Genomic DNA, 13,137 nt, shown 5'->3' with positions numbered 1-13,137 from the left:
CCCACATATGAGCAGCAAACAAAGGACTAAATGTACCTCAGAGTTCTGGTTAAACGAGGCGAGGAGGGACAAGGAGATAGACAGGAAGTCAAAATCAATATAAGACACCAGACAAAACTATCGAAGTAAAACAGGAAACAAACAGTTGAACAGACTGAGAGGAGTATGAAGACATAAAACAGATATATATCAGAGTTCCAATAACTCAGCTTAACATCTCACCCTGACAGACAAACTTCAGGCACCCGAAATCCTGCCAAGTGTCCCTGGCTCCACAGGGAGGTGTCCCTCAGCAGGGACACTTGGCAGGAGCCGGGATCCGTTTGTCAGATGGCGTGATAGATGTGAGGTATATCCTCGTGTAGCAGTGACGCTCCGGTGTCATCCTCATCAAGGCGCCTGCCTTCTGACAACACCACCCAGAGAAACCCGACACGTGAGACGGCTCAGAGGCTGTTTGGAGCTGATATGAATAAAGCCGTGATTTCATGTGAGATTCCACAACTTAAGACACCCCCCCACTGGATTATAGTGCAGGTGAGGGTCAAAAGAAACAGGCGGGTCAAAGAGAAATGTGCTGATCTGAGAGGCGATCAGGAGGAAGAACGGAGATGAGAGTTTCACAGGGACTGTGATGGGAAAAGAAACAAGAACACAGAGACCAGGAAGTATTCTCATCGCATGATCCACAGACTGCTGCAATGTCAGATATTTAAATATGTTCACTTCAGTTTTTATATGAACTGCAGCTAGTTTACAGCGGCCATCACTATGGCCTTTAACTTCCCCCCCATATAAAAAAAACCTCTATCTCCACATATAGATATAGATACAGTACTATGCAAAAGTTTTAGGCAGGTGAGAAAAAATGTTTTCAGAAAAGGAAGTGTTAGTCATTTATTTTCACCAATCAACAAAATGCAGTGAATGAACAAAAGAGAAATCTAAATCAAATCAATATTTGGTGTGACAACGCTTTGGCTTCATAACAGCATCAATTCTTCTAGGTACACTTGCACATAGTTTTTAAAGGAACTCGGCTGGTAGGTTGTGCCAAACATCTTGGAGAACTGACCACAGATCTTCTGTGGATGTTGGCTTCCTCACATCCTTCTGTCTCTTCATATAATCCCAGACACACTCGATGACATTGAGATCAGGGCTCTGTGGGGACCATGCCATTACTTCCAGTACTTCTTGTTCTTCTTCACACTTAAGATAATTCTTAATGACTTTGGCTTGGCTACATTTGGGGCAAATAAACAATCATTCATATTTCTGAAAGCATTCTTTGTTTAAAGCATTTTTTCACATTACTACATATATGTACATATACATATGTATGTATACACACACACACACACACACACACACACACACACACACACACACACACACACACACACACACATATATATCCATCTTGTTCTCTTATCCTAGTGGCAGCAGTCTAAGCAGAGAAGCCCAGCCTCCTCCTCCAACGACAATGAGCATGGAGGCGTTCACAAACCAGCCGAGAGATCAAATCTCTCCAGCGTGGAACTTTTCTCAGTCTGTCGGATTTTTTAGGGATGTAGCTCTGCAAAGCCAATGTACCACTGTTAGATATTGTTAGATACCCCAGATCTTGCACACACACATACAACACTACACACACTAATCAATAACTTATAATAACTCTGTCAGCCGGAGCCTGAACACATCATTCCCCTCAATGTGCTCAGGCTCCGGCTGCTGCTTCAAATGCTTCACAACAGCTGTGGCGACAGCTGACACACACACGCACACAAACACACACACACCCTCACCCTCTTGTCATGTGGTTGGTCTCTGTCTGGGGGGGGGGGGCAGTAACTAAAGTGAGTCTTTGTTGTTCAGACTCAAACTGGACGTTACTGCAGAGTCTACAGTGTGACAGTCAGCAGATCACACCAGATCTCTCTATCTCTCTCTTCTCTCAAACACACACACACACACACACACACACACACACACACACACACACACACACACACAGGGGAAGTCCGGGGCTTTGAAAAAACTCATTCTTTCCCTGCAGTCCATTTGAAATTTTGCTGATCTTAGTGTTAGGTACTCCTCCTTGATCCTCCTCCTGTTTTCCAGTTTAAAGGGTGTTCTTCCTCCCCACCATCGCCAGTTTTGCTTATTAGCTCATCTGGTAATGGGCTCCTACTCCCCCACATCACCCTCAGTTAGTTTAAACTGTTTTGAGGTGATTTCTGCTGTTTGTGCAGCTGTTCCTCTCAAACTTCACAAATACCCAGTGAGGCTCAGAGGGAACAAAGACCAACTAGCATGTAGACGCCCAGCACTGAAACATCTGTCTCCAACAGTGGCTTAAATAAGCTCCCACATCTGGAAATGACCAAACAAGCTCACTTTAATCTGGTTAAGCTGGACCCTTGATGTGTTTTCCAGTGTCCAGCTGGTGTCACGCTGCCTCAGTGATACTTAGAGATGCTGAGCCATCGTTAATGAAAGCTGTCCTGCTGACTCATAACAGATTGATTCTGAGGTTTCCAGGACCTCTGAGAGAAGGAAGGTGCAAACACCACAGCTTCAAAGAGGTGGGTTACTGGTGCAGTTTAAACCATCTAAACCGAACAAGCTCATAACAAAAGAAAAAAAGTGCAAACACAAAAGTCCAAACGGGGCGTGACCACAGCCTCCTCATTAGTTTCGTGTTTGCCGGTGCCTGACAGGAAGTGTTCAGCAGGGAGGATCAGGACAGTACGAGGGTGTCTTATATAACAGCCTGTGACGTCCTCATCAGGAGCTTGGAAGGAGCCCTTCTTTGGAGGTCATGGTTCGAGTCCCGCTGGGAGCTTTGAGTTTTTCTTTAGTATGACTTTTTACTCTCACTATTATATCCTGGTTGAAGGTTCAGGACAGCAGGACGGCACCCCCACACAAGAAAGGCTCATACTCGACTTCGTTATTTTGGTCTTAATAAAGCAGACAGTGTGACAAAGTGAAGCTCCCAGTACGTCCTAAAAAGAGAGGCGATACCACACTCACACTTCCTCTCCCACAGATGACCATCTCCACATTGAACCTCTCTTCGTCTCCTATTCCACTCGACCTTTGACCTCTGAATTGCTGCCACACACAGACTCGGTATCACAGTTTTCACATAAACGCTTCACAGGTACAGTCTAACCTGTGATCTCACAGTCAGGTAGGATATCCTCAGCTGTAACAGGAAGTTAATGTGAAACACGGCTCAGAAATCAGCAGCGTGTAGTGAGTTACTATGAGGGGAGGGAGGGGCGGGGTGTCCTGGCCTTAGTTTAACATTCCTGTGTGCTGACTGCTGCAACACATGGCAACTATTACAGAGACACAGCCAGAGAGGCATGGAGGTAAAATTAGCCGATATTTGAATGAAGTTTGGCTGAAAGAATCCAGGTTAGAGAAAACGCGCAGTTCAGCTCAGCAGCCTCAGCTCAGCAGCCTCAGCTACACAAACACCACATTAACCATTTATACACCCACCCCTCAGGTTTGGAAACAAGCCAATCAGGTTACAGATCACATCCTGTCACACATCAAATATCTGTGTATCAGACACAACAAGCAACTCACATATATTAGCTAACCAATGATGAGTTCCTGTTGGCCCCACTACTAGTGCTAAAACATTATTAAGTGGCTGTCTCCAGGCCAGGCCTCTTATGAAGCCTGTCAGCTGTGGTTGGTTATAACGACGTTTTATATATAATTATCTATCTATCTATCTATCTATATATAAATAATTATTATAAAATAATAGAAAAGCATATGCATTTTATTAACAAAGTTTAATTAAATGTTGCCATGCATAAGGGGGTCCTGAGGAGCCCTCAGCATGTCTCTGCCCCCGGGCCCCTCAGCAGGTTAGCGAGGCCCTGCATTCTCTGGGTCTATTTTCAGCAGCTGTTGGCTGAGGGACAGCAGAGCTCAGCTGTGCTGCTATCAATCAACTCCTACTCACACCGCTCCTCCACCCCCTCCACCCCCTCCACCCCATAAAACCCCAACAAGTAACTGCGCCCTCCAGGCCTCGCAGCCCCCTAACAGCTCCCCCATCAGCTGCAGACTCACAACAGCAGCTCAAGCTTCAGTTTGTCCTGTTAGACCCTCAACAAAAGTAAAACTACAACACATGAAAACAAACTTATCTCCAGAGCTGAGCGCACAGCTGGACAGAGGAAAACTTTCACCTTTAGCCTTAACCACCATGTCTCGTTAATGATGTCAGTATTTTTCTTTAAATATTTTAATATTATTTCCATGAATATATGACAGATGTCCACAAGTTAAATACACAGCTGGGTATTTTCTGTTAATCCGATACAAGAAACATTCAAAAGCCCGAAACTGAAAACTGCTCAATGAATGAAAATGAAACATGTTTTTCCTGAAGTTATTATAATAAATGTGACATAATTACAAAAAGTGATTTTCTTTAATTAAAGCATTGATTTCCAGCTGACGGTTACTGTGACAAGCTCAGTCTAAACCCAGTTTAATCCTGATATTGAATGTAAGAAGAATTGATGGCTGTGATTTTTTCTTCAGTGTGTGGATTTTTCCTCTCTCTCATTTATCTTCTTTTATTTCAGGCTCTCCCTTTGATTTTGCTATTTATGTTTTTGATCATCTGTCTTTGATTTTTTTTTAAATCATGCTATATGAACAAAGTTATTATTACTGTTACTACCTATGTTTCATTTAATGAAGGTAAGCCTGCTTAGTCTTTGTGTCCTGCACAGTTACAGACAGACTGAAGTGGGAACAATTACTCTCAACAGGAGTCTGTTAACAACTAAACCTTCACATAAACACTGAAAACCATGGCACACAGACTCCAACACACCACTGCACAATGAATTCAGCAACACAAACACACTGTGTCTGCAAATACAGTCCTTTAGTCAGATTAGTGTATTTAACTTCTTCTATACTAGTTTTTTAATGCTGTACTAAGTAACGTGGACTTCATGTCTGCAGACTGAGCAGTAAAGTTGTACTTCTTCAGGATTTATAAAACCCTGCAACACTTTGGCCACTCATCATTCACATCCACTCCAAGACATCTGCAGTCCGATTTACGTCCTTCTGGAGGGTTCCAAACACTTTTGGATTTCTTGAAGGGTTCAAGTTTCAACAAGTTTCTCTGAGCCCCCCCCCCGAGACCTTTTTCAAAAATCACACACTCTGTACTTGGGTGAAATTTAAAAGCAGGCTTTAATAATTCTGACTTTTTATCCTTAAAAATAAGAAACTCTTTGAATGAATCCACTGATGAAACTGTATGCACTGAACAGCTGTGAACACCTGGATCTCCACACACCTGTGAGCCACACCTGTCACCTGTCAGTCACAAACCGATGCCACACGTGATTACCTTTGCAAACCCCTTTTATGAAAGAAACCAGCAGTTGGGCTGACTGTTTCCAGGTCTCTCTCTCTCACACACACACACACATACAAATACACACCGTGCGTAAACTTTGCGTAAAAACTCTCCAAACGCGCCTCTGTCTCGGTTTTACGCACTCACCGATGGAGACCAACTTGATGTGCTCCCTTTCCAGGAACTCCAGCGCCACGGACACGTTCTCCAGCTTCATCTGCCTGAAGTTGGGTCTGCTGTGGTACTTCCGGTACATCTTTTTCTGGCTTAGCACCTCCAGCAGCCCTATTAACTTTAGCCCATCGCTTAAGTCCTTCTGCAGGTCGTTGATGCGTTTGTTGATCACCTTCAGGTGCTCGTTGCACCACCTAGTGAAGGTGTTCTGCTGGATCTTCTTCCACGGGGCGTCCTCGGCCAGGTCCTTCTCGGTGGCCGGCATCTCCTCCTCCTCCTCCTCGCCGATGTCCGCGGTGCTCTGGTAGAACTGCTGGGGCTCCAAGTAGCTGTTGTTGCTCATCATGGACATGCCTTTTATAGCACCGAGCGCAGTGGGAAGAGAAGGAAAGGCAGAAAAAAAAAGAGAAACGGGGCAGTGGAAGCGGAGGGGCAGTGCCCAGCGCGCGGGGAGGGAGCTTCACGGAGCTGTGCGTAAAGAGGCGCGCATGCAGACCCGAGGTCACTCCTGTGGGCTCACACTCTCAGAGAAAGAGGAGGCTCAGGAGGAAGAGTGAAGAATAGTCTGCTTTTGTCTTCCGGCTGGCTTGGCTGTGGTCACACGCGGGTGGCGTCGTGGACAGAGTGGGGCTGTGCAGCTGCGGGAGCGTGAAGCGAGGTTTAAAGGCTCGGCGTCACTGCGCAGGACTCCCAGGAATGCCCCTGCCATGACCATATACTACTGCGGCCCGGGCATCCTCCGAGCCGCAGGACACCGAGACCGCAGATCATTGGTCGGCGCGGAACAGAGGGGTGGAGACACGCTGGACACCCCCAACCAGGACACCCCCATCTACCCCACCCCGACAGCCGGACCCGGGGCTCCACAGCCGCTCTGACACCTCCGGGTATTTTTAGAGTCCTCAAACCTGGAGAGACACCCTGAGGAGGGACATGACATCACCATCAGGCAGCCAATCAAATCACTGCATGACATTTAAACAACAAAGCAGAAATAAACAACATCGAAGTTTACTTCAGTTTGGAAATACAAATCATATCTGAAAATACAACAGACTCTGTGATAATGATTAATGACAATTAACTCATTCACTGCCAGCCATTGGCAGTGAATGAGTTAAACCCATTGACTCATTCACTGCCATTGACGGCTATAGACGTCAATGGCAGTGAATGAGTTAATGGTAACTACAATGGAGGTTAGGTGTTTACAGTTAATTGAATGAGGTGTTGCTGCTTCTTGCAATTCCATTGGCTGCCAAATGGAGGCGCGGCAAACTGAAGCAAGCGAGAGAGGAAGAAAAATTCCATACTGCGTTTTTGAAGAATAAAACAAACTGAAGAGATTTATTGACGTAAACAGCAGCGCCCCCTGCTGAGCACAGTCTGCTTCTACGTGAAACAAGCTGAACTTGACCCAGAGTGAAACCCAAGATCAGCTCTGCAATAATCACATACAGATGTGTGCAGTTACAGCTTTATAAGAGCTGCTGGTTTTATTCCAACTGTGTTGAACATCAGCCTAAAATGTGCTCGCTGTGGCTGTACATAGTCTATAGTCTTTATACACAAAAAATGTCCACAGTGATGATTCTAGTGGGTTGAGTGGATTAAAAAGTGAGAAGTGGCACAGTGGCTCACTGCATTCATGCTGTGGAATCGTGGGCTCGTTGAACATGTGTGTGAAAACATGAAAGTAGTGTTTTGAGTTAAAATGTGTGGCATCAGGCGTATTTCCTGTGTGTCACGTTCAGAGACTTACTATAAAAACACAAGACAGGAATACAGACTCACCGTGAGTCTGAAAATATCTGCGTCCAGCTCAGATATCACGAGAGGAAAACAGCAGCTCACATCTAAAGTGTAAATATGGAGCCAAACTAAATTTAACAGCGAGTGCCGCCGTGATACACTCATCATCCTCTCAGAGCAGACAGTTTACCAGAGTTATCACCACTTATTACGGTCATGACTTCACTCCTGATTCCTACTCTTTTTTTCCCTTCACCATGAACTGAATAAAGAAGATGGAAGTAGCCATCATGATGTCACCATGAAGCAACTTTTTGACCACTAGGTAGCCCCGCCCTAAATCATTCCTGGTTTTGTGGTCTTTTCTGGCTCTAATGGGACCTTTTGGTTTGGTTTGGTTTGGTTTGATCCACCACACAGCTGCCACAACTATGATGGTGACACAAGGTTTCACAGCAGAAACTGACACAGCATCAGATGACAGAGTAGATAGAGCATTAGAACATGGTATACTATGGCCATAAAGGGATGGACATGGTCAGCAACAATACTCAGCTACGATGCTGTATTTAAACTGTACACTGTGTTGCTCAGGTGACAAAAGTGGGTCAATAAAATATCCTTCACACCATCACACCACCAGCAGCCTGAAATACTGGTACAAGGCAGGATTGATAAATGACTTCATAATGGCTGTTTTCACCAAACTCTAAACTTACCATCTGATTGTACTAGCAGGAATCATCATCAGACCAGGAAACGTTTTTTTGTCTTCTGTTGTCCAGTTTTTGTGAGTCTGTGTAAACTGTAGCCTCTCTGTAGCCTCCTGTTATTAGTGAACAAAAGTGGTACATGTGAGGTCTTCTGCTGCTGGAGCCCAGTTGCTTCAAGTTTAGACCAGCCTCTCTAGCACCAACAACCAAGCACTTCAGCAGGTCATTGTCATGATGTCTACAAATCTAAAAGCAATAAGTTGCTGCCATGTGATTGGTTGAATAGATAATTGCATGGTTGAAACAGGTGCATGTAATGTCTCAAGGTTGTTTTTACCAGTAATTCTGAAAATATACCATAATGCTGAACACATGAAAGACAAGGAAAACTATGTTTATTTGTATTAGATCATTTAACAAACACAAAATACAGTCCCAGACAGATGTTAGCATGGTGCAAAACATCAAGAACAGAGATCAAAAACAAAGAAGAGAAACAGCAGCCAGATGACAGTGATGTTCCGCTTTTTTGCAGCTCAGATTCAGGACGCCAAAGTAGAAGCAGAGTTCATACAGCACACCTGATACTTGACAGTAACACCTGACGCACAATCAGCAGTGAAATCTGAGGAGTTTAAACAGTCAGACATTTTAAAATCTTTTCTGATGGTTCAGTTTCATTGTGGTCTAAGTACACATCCAGGATGAACCTAGCTTTGCAAAAAGGCTGGAACTCAGGGGCAAACTGACAGCTATCAGTGTCTTCTGTATTTTTTTTTTTAAATCTCATTGGCAGTTTCCCCCTATGTGTTTAACATCCTAATCAACGCTGAGCTTGGCTAATCACGTTTAAACATATTGTAACGATGGTTAAGTGTTATTGTACAGTGACATGTTGGTTATCTCTGCACACTGTTGTTGTTCCTTTAAGATTCATGTTTTGGTTGTGCTGCAGGAAGTAGGGAGGGTGGTGTTCAGGAAGGGGAGGGGGGACCTGGTGGTTCGGGGTGTAAGTGTGTGCCAGGCTGAAGAGAGGTGGAGTACGAAGGCGCTACTGTGTCACACGACGAGAGCTGTTGGCTGTGGTGGCGGGGGTGAGACACTTTAAGTACTACCTGTGCGGCACAGCATTTGTTATCAGAACTGATCATGCTGCCCTTCAGTGGCTGATGTCTTTCAGGGAGCCAGAGGGACAGGTGGCTCGCTGGCTGGAGGAGCTCCAAGCCTTCAATTTCACTGTGGAGCACAGAGCAGGGACGCACCATTCTAACGCAGACGCCCTCTCTCGCCGCCCATGTGCTGCAGCTGGCTGCCGTTACTGTGAGAAACGAGAGGAAATAGAGCGGGAACTCACGACAATAGACGGAGCAGCACAGCTCGCCTGCAGGGCTCTTCTGGTGGTGGATGCAGCGGAGTGGAGGGCACGGCAGGAACAAGACACGGACCTGCTGCCGGTCCTGCAGTGGCTGGAGAAGGGGGAGCAACCCCTTTGGGATGAGGTCACTGGGTTTTCCATCTGTACCAGGGGGCTATGGGCCAAGTTTGCAGCTCTCAGGCTGAAGGAGGGGGTGTTGGAGCGTGCCTGGAAGGATCCTGCCACGGGGGAGGAGAGGTGGCAGGTTGTGGTGCCAAGGTCGCTGAGGCCAGCTGTGCTGGAAGCCTGCCATGGGAGCACTGGCTCCGGCCACTTTGGGGTCTCCAAGACTCTCCGCCGCCTCCGCCAGGGCTATTACTGGGGTCAACAGCGGAGGGATGTGGAGGACTTTTGCCGCAGCTGTGATGCATGTTCCTCACACATAGGGCCACAGGACCAGTCCCGGGCTCAGCTTCAGCAGCAACCAGCAGGAGCCCCAATGGAGCGAGTAGCTCTGGACGTCATGGGCCCATTTCCTCGCATAGACAGAGGAAATCGCTATGTTCTTGTGGCCATGGACTATTTTACCAAGTGGCCGGAAGCATACGCCATCCCAGATCAGGAGGCTGAGACTGTCGCTGATGTATTAGTGGAGGGGATGTTCAGCCGCTTTGGAACAGCAGAGACCCTCCACAGTGACCAGGGGCGTAACTTTGAGTCCAAGGTATTTGCTGCCATGTGTGAACGCCTTGGGATTAAGAAAACCCGCACCACCCCACTTCACCCCCAAAGCGATGGGCTGGTGGAAAGGTTTAACAGGACGCTGGCCCAGCAGCTAGCCATCCTTACCTCAGAACACCAACGGGACTGGGATTACCATCTTCCCCTTACCCTCATGGCCTACAGGTCGGCAGTGCAGGACTCCACCCAATGTACGCCTGCCCTGCTCATGTTAGGGAGGGAGCTGAGAACTCCTGCAGAGTTGGCTTTTGGGAAGCCCCCGGACGCGCCAGAGGCACCACCGGGCCGGGACTACGCAAGGAAGCTGCAGGACCGGCTGGATTCTGCACATTCCTACGCCCGAGAGCAGCTGGCGAAGGCAGGCCTGCGCCAAAAGAGGAATTACGACATCACCACTAAGGGGAGGCACTTCCGTGCTGGGGAGCTGGTGTGGGTCTACAGCCCAAAGAGGAAGAAGGGACGGTGTCCTAAACTGGATAGCAGCTGGGTGGGGCCTTGCAGCGTCCTAGAGCGAGTGGGGGAGGTTGTTTACAGGGTGCAGTTGCCTCCTAGGGGGAGGATAGTAGCGCTGCACAGAGACCGGATGGCCCCCTACAGAGGGCAGTCCCTCCCCTCCTTCCCAGAGGGACGTGTACAGAGCGTCCATGACCCTGCTCAGAGGGGCCCCCGACCAGCGCTGCGTTCCCCTCCCTCGGACTCTTCACCCCAAAGCCCCGAAGCTCCGCGTCCACCTCAGGGGCTCAGGAGGTCAAGGAGGGAACGTAGGCTACCACCCCGCCTCAGAGACTGTGTCGTTCCCTCGGGGACGAGGAATTTATTGCTGGGGGGGCAGTGTAACGATGGTTAAGTGTTATTGTACAGTGACATGTTGGTTATCTCTGCACACTGTTGTTGTTCCTTTAAGATTCATGTTTTGGTTGTGCTGCAGGAAGTAGGGAGGGTGGTGTTCAGGAAGGGGAGGGGGGACCTGGTGGTTCGGGGTGTAAGTGTGTGCCAGGCTGAAGAGAGGTGGAGTACGAAGGCGCTCTCCCCTGAGTTAGCAATCCTCTTGCTTATGTGCCAAATAAACGGACAAACTGAGACCCAACCGTCTGGTTCTTGTGAATGTTACAATATGAACACTTGTCCCACCCCCAAAACAAAACAAAACAACAAACCATAACATTCATTTTTATACCAACTAGCATGATGTTGAATAAATCTATTGCTAACTACCAAATAAATCCCAAAATATGGAAAAACATTTAGCATACTATCTTTAGTTATACTGGCTAACATATGTTAAGCTAGGCTAAGCTAATTTTATAAACACCAGTTACAAAAAACTACAACAATACCTGTCAGTACTAGAAGAAACTAGCGTAATGCCTGCAGTGGCTAATAACAACAAAAATATCACTTAGCTAATAAAACATGCCAGTATTTCAGCAGCTACACGGACTTGTGCTAAATTAGGCTGAACTAGCTGCTACTGATAGATAACTATAATAATAAACTGCTATTTCCATTAGACACAGCTGCGTGACACAACACCAGTTAGAAACCAGCAGGAAAACATGTTGGGTTAAACTGTTTGTAGTTCTATAAGTTAAACTAGTTCAGTGACAACGATGTCTTTAGCTGTGTGCCACATAAACTTAATGTAAACCATCATGTAGATGTTAAGATGCTCCTATGGTTCCAGTGTTCATGCTCAGCTTGGTTAAACCCAGATGAAACTAAAATCCACCATAAAAACAATTGGCTAATAACACAGTCTGCATCGGCTAATGGAAGAATAGGATTTTAGCGCTCATGCTACAGCTTGGCTGAAGCTGCTACAGCGGCTACATCTACTCTTCTAATTTCATGCAAAGTCACTATTCCTCTAAACCTAACATGCAGGATGGAGATACCTACTGGGAGCTAACGTTTGTCAGGATGGACGGATTCAGGATATCACTGATAAAACAAAATATGCCTTTTCACTTTTACATTTTCATTTTGTGAAAAGAGAACAACAAAAGGATCAGATAAGTACTAGTTCTGTTTTCAGAAGTACATAAAAACTATCACAGACCTCCAGAAATTGATATCAAGTGCAAGTTACTGTGGCAGAAACAACAGCAGATAAACTGACACATTTTGTATTTTGATTATATTATTGCGACTTTTGTCAAGATAACTCCAACACAGACATACGAGAACCATCAGAGGAGATTTGGTGGCCTAACAGGAAGCTCAGATGTTTGAGAAGTTTTCAAAGTAAATCCATATTCACACAATAGATGAAAGAAAGTTTTTTAAATTGTTCTATAAATTCAGATGTGATTTCTGCATAATGGACAAACAGTCTGAGTTGTGCTGCTGTATATTAATGTATCAGGAAACCAATAATCAGTCCACCCCCAGACTCTTCTTAATGCTAGATTTGCAAACATCTGACAAACTATCACATACTTATTATCACAGAAGCTGTAGGAAAATTATGCACTTTAAAACAGAACAAAGAAGAAACCAAGTGGAAGAAAAATCATAACAAAGCACCTGATCAAAGCAAAGATACCAAGACGGTACAGAGGAACACCGGCATGCAGCTTTTAGGAAGATTTTTGTAATTTTACTGATATAATGATAAAAAAATAGTATCGAGTTTGTATTCACAGTAAAACACAGATTTAAAAACATTCTGGAGGAATTGATTCAGTGCCAGTTAAGGTTGTGGAAGTCTCAAATAAATTACATATTTTCAGACACATTTTTAACACAAGACCAGCAAAGACAACACTAAAGACAGTGAGAGCCCTGATACAACACAAAACCAGATTCAAGCCCAGGAAATACCAAAAACACTAGCAGGTCAAATATAGGTTATAACTATTAGTATTTTATGTTCTAAAATATCAGATAAAATTACAGGGAGTGCAGAATTATTAGGCAAATGAGTATTTTGTCCACATCATCCTCTTCATGCATGTTGTCTTACTCCAAGCTGTATAGGCTCG

The 13,137-nt window shown here is 45.6% G+C and overlaps 1 protein-coding gene across 8 annotated transcripts in view; it reads right to left on the bottom strand.

The window, feature by feature from the left end:
* LOC120744192 (filamin-C-like) overlaps positions 1-6,342 on the bottom strand; it is a 59,522-nt gene extending 53,180 nt beyond the window's left edge. For 4 of the 8 annotated variants that reach the window (XM_040048380.1, XM_040048376.1, XM_040048382.1 and 1 more), the window contains exon 1: positions 5,567-6,340. In XM_040048380.1, coding sequence (XP_039904314.1) covers positions 5,567-5,945 — 379 coding nt within the window. In that variant the 5' untranslated portion in view covers positions 5,946-6,340. Of the gene's footprint in view, positions 1-5,566 lie in introns of all 8 variants that reach the window. The other 4 variants (XM_040048375.1, XM_040048378.1, XM_040048374.1 and 1 more) reach the window with 2 other exon arrangements.
* Positions 6,343-13,137: the final 6,795 nt, after the last annotated feature.

Source organism: Simochromis diagramma, unplaced genomic scaffold, assembly GCF_900408965.1.
Source record: "Simochromis diagramma unplaced genomic scaffold, fSimDia1.1 OVJJ01000557.1, whole genome shotgun sequence".
NCBI classification, from domain to species: Eukaryota; Metazoa; Chordata; class Actinopteri; order Cichliformes; family Cichlidae; genus Simochromis; species Simochromis diagramma.
This window is presented reverse-complemented; position numbering and strand designations above follow the sequence as displayed.